The sequence below is a fragment of the Callorhinchus milii genome, unplaced genomic scaffold (assembly GCF_018977255.1).
Source record: "Callorhinchus milii isolate IMCB2004 unplaced genomic scaffold, IMCB_Cmil_1.0 Scaffold5, whole genome shotgun sequence".
Lineage (NCBI taxonomy): Eukaryota > Metazoa > Chordata > Chondrichthyes > Chimaeriformes > Callorhinchidae > Callorhinchus > Callorhinchus milii.
This window is the reverse complement of record NW_024704746.1, coordinates 3,870,196-3,873,870: the sequence shown is the minus strand read 5'-3', so window position 1 is coordinate 3,873,870 and position 3,675 is coordinate 3,870,196. Positions and strand designations below refer to the sequence as shown.

The following is a 3,675-nucleotide window of genomic DNA, read 5'->3' as shown; positions in this document are numbered from 1 at the left end:
CAGGACGCACGGCCCCCACTGTCATCACATAGAGCTGGGCCCGAACCTCAGGCAGTCTCACGCCCTCAGTGTGTGCAGCAGAAACCCGCTGCAGGAAACTCAATACAATATGAAGTTAATTTAAGGTGTTGCTTCCCGCTCCACGTTCTGTTTCCCTGAGCAGTGGTCAGGCATTCAGAGAGAGGGAGAGAGCCTGGACTGTAACAAATTACAAATTAATGTACAAATAATTTAAGTCTAAAGTGAAATGCTATATCGTCTGTCTCTAGGTACTTTGCCTCTCTCACTCTCCGGACCCCCCCCCACCACCCCATTGCTGTCCCAGTGCCTTGGGACGTTCTCCTGACGTGTAGGCGCATTTATTGTACAATGTATTGTTGTGCCAGTGAAATCTTGTGTCTCAGTACTTGTGCTCCAAAAGTTCTTTAAGGCAAAATATTTTAGGTAATGCAAATGAGCCATTGCTTTGCCAGTGAGGCTGCTGTGTCTCTGCACCCCCCAACCCTCCCCCCCCCCCCCCCCCCCGGACTGGATTCACCCCTCAATTGGGAGGAGGTGCTAACAGACAGGAGATGCTATTATCAAGTCGCTGAATGATTGTGTCTTTTCCCCCTTCGCCCACCCGGTAAGGACTCTGTCCAGAAGTTGAAGTGACTTTTTTTCTTTTCAAAGTGCCTACACCAAGGTGAGTGCTTTATGACTGGATGCACTTTTCTTTGACGCCCCATTGAGCTTCCACTGTTAACGGTACTGCTCATGATCTGATCTCAGTCAGAGAGACAGTATCCGGGGCTCAATCAGTCCCCAGGGGGTCAGTCCCAGGGTCTAACCTCAGGTCTCAGTCCTCACTTACCTCCGTCCAGATGATTTTGTCGATTTAAAAACGTGTCTCTGTGACTTTAAATAAAGCATTGCACGCGACCTTTGTGAGGTATTTATGGAATTGGTCTGGTTGTGCCCTGACACCTACTCTGTAACCCCATTCCCTCCTCTTTCCCCATTCTGTCTGTGCTGGTGCTCGCTCCCCTGCTGGAGCTCTCTAATCCATTCCCTCTTTTCTCCCCCATCTTTTCCTCATGGCCTCTCCTTTAGATACTAGCTGTGAGTCCCTCCCTCCCCCACGCAGGCTGGTGAGTTTAATATGTTGACGATTACATCTGTTTCCCGCATGTCCAATAACCCAGATACTTGTAAAAAGCTGAGCTATCTCGCCGGAGAGAGTGGGCCTGGAAGCGAGTGCCAGATAGTGCGAGGAGATAAGCAGAGAAAACAAACAGGCCCAGAGCCAGGTGGTGCTGCCAGAGACACCCGATTACATCTTTCATTAGAGGCAGCACTGCCTGAGGAACGCAATATCTTCAGGAATGCCTGGAGCCGAGCGCTGGACCTGAGCTAGCTGTGGCCTGGAGTTACTGCAAGGAGGGGTGGGGGTTAAAGGTACTGGAAGGACTGTCAGCTGCCCGTCCCAGTAAACCTGAGAAATTATTTTTGGAGGGATTGAGGGATGTGTTTGCTTATGGAGGGCTGGAAGGTGATAAGTGTGGTATGCAGAGGATGGAGTGGGTTGAGATGGGGTGTGAGAGAGAGTGTGTGTGTGTGTGTGCAACTGCTGGAGTCTAACCAGCTAAAACCACATAACCATTGAGAGTGCTTTCTGGCAGTTTCTTTTGCTCAGCCAGGTGTCTGACAGATGCGGAAACCCATCACCGTTGCTTAGGAGTATCCAAACCAAACTGAGATTTCCACGCATCCCACCTACACAAGGAAATCCCAGAGACAGATTTTTGGAATAGAATGCGCACTCTCTCCCTGGAAGGACAACTTGCTGACCTAATTCCGGAGAGTATTTAGGTGAAGGTTGGCAGAGGGCAAGACTTAGGGGGGAGCCCAGAGTGTGCGTTGGGGTAACTCCTGGCGTCTAACCAGCTAAAACCGTGTAGTGTGCCATTGATATCGCTGTCTGGTAAGCTTTCCCCACTGCTTGTCCAGGTAGGACCACCCTACCCATTAAGGTTTTGGCTTGCATGGTTACCAGGAGGTGAATGGGAGGATTCCCTACTCCCAGTGACTGATCTGCCCTTCCAAGTCCTGCCGATGAGCCAGGCCGGGCTGTCTGTCTTCAGCAGTGCTCTGGAATACTGTGGACCTGCCTGACTCAGGAGATAGCCACAGGGGGCTGGTCAATTCCAACATCCCATTGCCAAACATGTCACCTTGAACCTTGGAGCTCGTTCAGCGGTGTGGGTGGGGTGGAGGGGGGGTACTTGGGGTATGTTGAGTGGGGGGTGGGAGGGAGTGAGGGAGAAGGAGATGGTCCTGTGTTGGTGATGTTGATTGAGCAGCTGATGTGAGTGACTGGGGGATGAGCTGCACTGCCAACACATCACCAGCAGTGTCACCAGAGGCAATGGCTGAACCACCCACCAGACTGACCACTGGAGACTGGTCATGAGTTCAAATAGTGACGAGAAACAAAAGGTTCACTGGGTGGGGTGGGGGGGTCTGTGTGTGTAAATGTGTGGGGGGGGCCGTGTGTGTATATATGGGGGGGGCTGTGTGTGTATATGTGTGGGGGGCTGTGTGTGTATATGTGTGTGTATATGTATGTGGGGGGCTGTGTGTGTATATATGGGGGGGGGGCTGTGTGTGTATATGTGGGGGGGTTGTGTGTGTATATGTGTGGGGGGGTTGTGTGTGTATATGTGGGGGGCTGTGTGTGTATATGTGGGGGGGGGCTGTGTGTGCATATGTGGAGGTGGCTGTGTGTGTATATGTGGGGATGGCTGTGTGTGTTTTTGTGGGGATGGCTGTGTGTGTTTTTGTGGGGATGGCTTTGTGTGGATATGTGGGGATAGCTGTGTGTGGATATGTGGGGATGGCTGTGTGTGGATATGTGTGTGGGGGGGGCTGTATGTATATGTGTGGGGGAGGGGGGCTGTGTGTATATGTGGGGATGGCTGTGTGTGTATGTGGGGGAAGGTCAGTGTGTGAATGTGGGGGGGCTATGTGTATGCATATATCTATATTTGGGGGCCGTGTGTGTGTATATATAAATGTGGGGGGAGGGGGGTTGTGTGTGTATATGGGGGTGCTGCGCGCGTGTGTGTGTGCGCGCGCATATATATATATATATATGTGTGTGTGTGTGTGTGGTGGGGCTGTGTGTATGTGGAGTGGGGTCACTGTGGGATGGGGACTGGTCTCAGGATTTTTTGAGCAGCAGATGCCATCTGTCGATCACAGTGACCAGTTTCCGTGATCAATTTATCCAATTTGGGTGGAGGGTGACAGCCAGGAAACTGGGACAGCGCAGAGATGGGGAGCAACGTTTAACATCTCATTAACATTATTACCCCCAAAAGTGATCCGCCAATCGACTAACAACCGGGTTCCTACTTACTGCTGGGTAAACAGAGGCGAGTGGAGTAAAGGAACTTGTCCAAGGTTTCGCTTCGCCCGGAGATCGAACCCAGATCCTTTCGCTTGTGAGGCAAGTGCTTTAACCACCACGTTACAGGAACTCCAAGTGGCACTCCCTTCCCCCCGGCACTGCACTGGGGCGTCAGCCTAGACTGTCAGCTCAGAGTCCCGACATTGCGGGGGTGGAGGTGGGGCGCGGAGAGGAGGTCTCAAAGCCACCGAGGTGGGGCCTGACCCCGCGGCTTGCTGACTGAC

General features: G+C 52.2%; 1 protein-coding gene across 1 annotated transcript in view; it reads left to right on the top strand.

Moving 5' to 3' along the window:
* The window catches only part of pgm1 (phosphoglucomutase 1), a 25,181-nt gene extending 24,260 nt beyond the window's left edge, over positions 1-921 (top strand). Inside the window, 1 exon segment of the mRNA XM_042334911.1 lies at positions 1-921. Coding sequence (XP_042190845.1) covers positions 1-32 — 32 coding nt within the window. The 3' untranslated portion in view covers positions 33-921.
* The last annotated feature ends 2,754 nt before the right edge of the window (positions 922-3,675 follow it).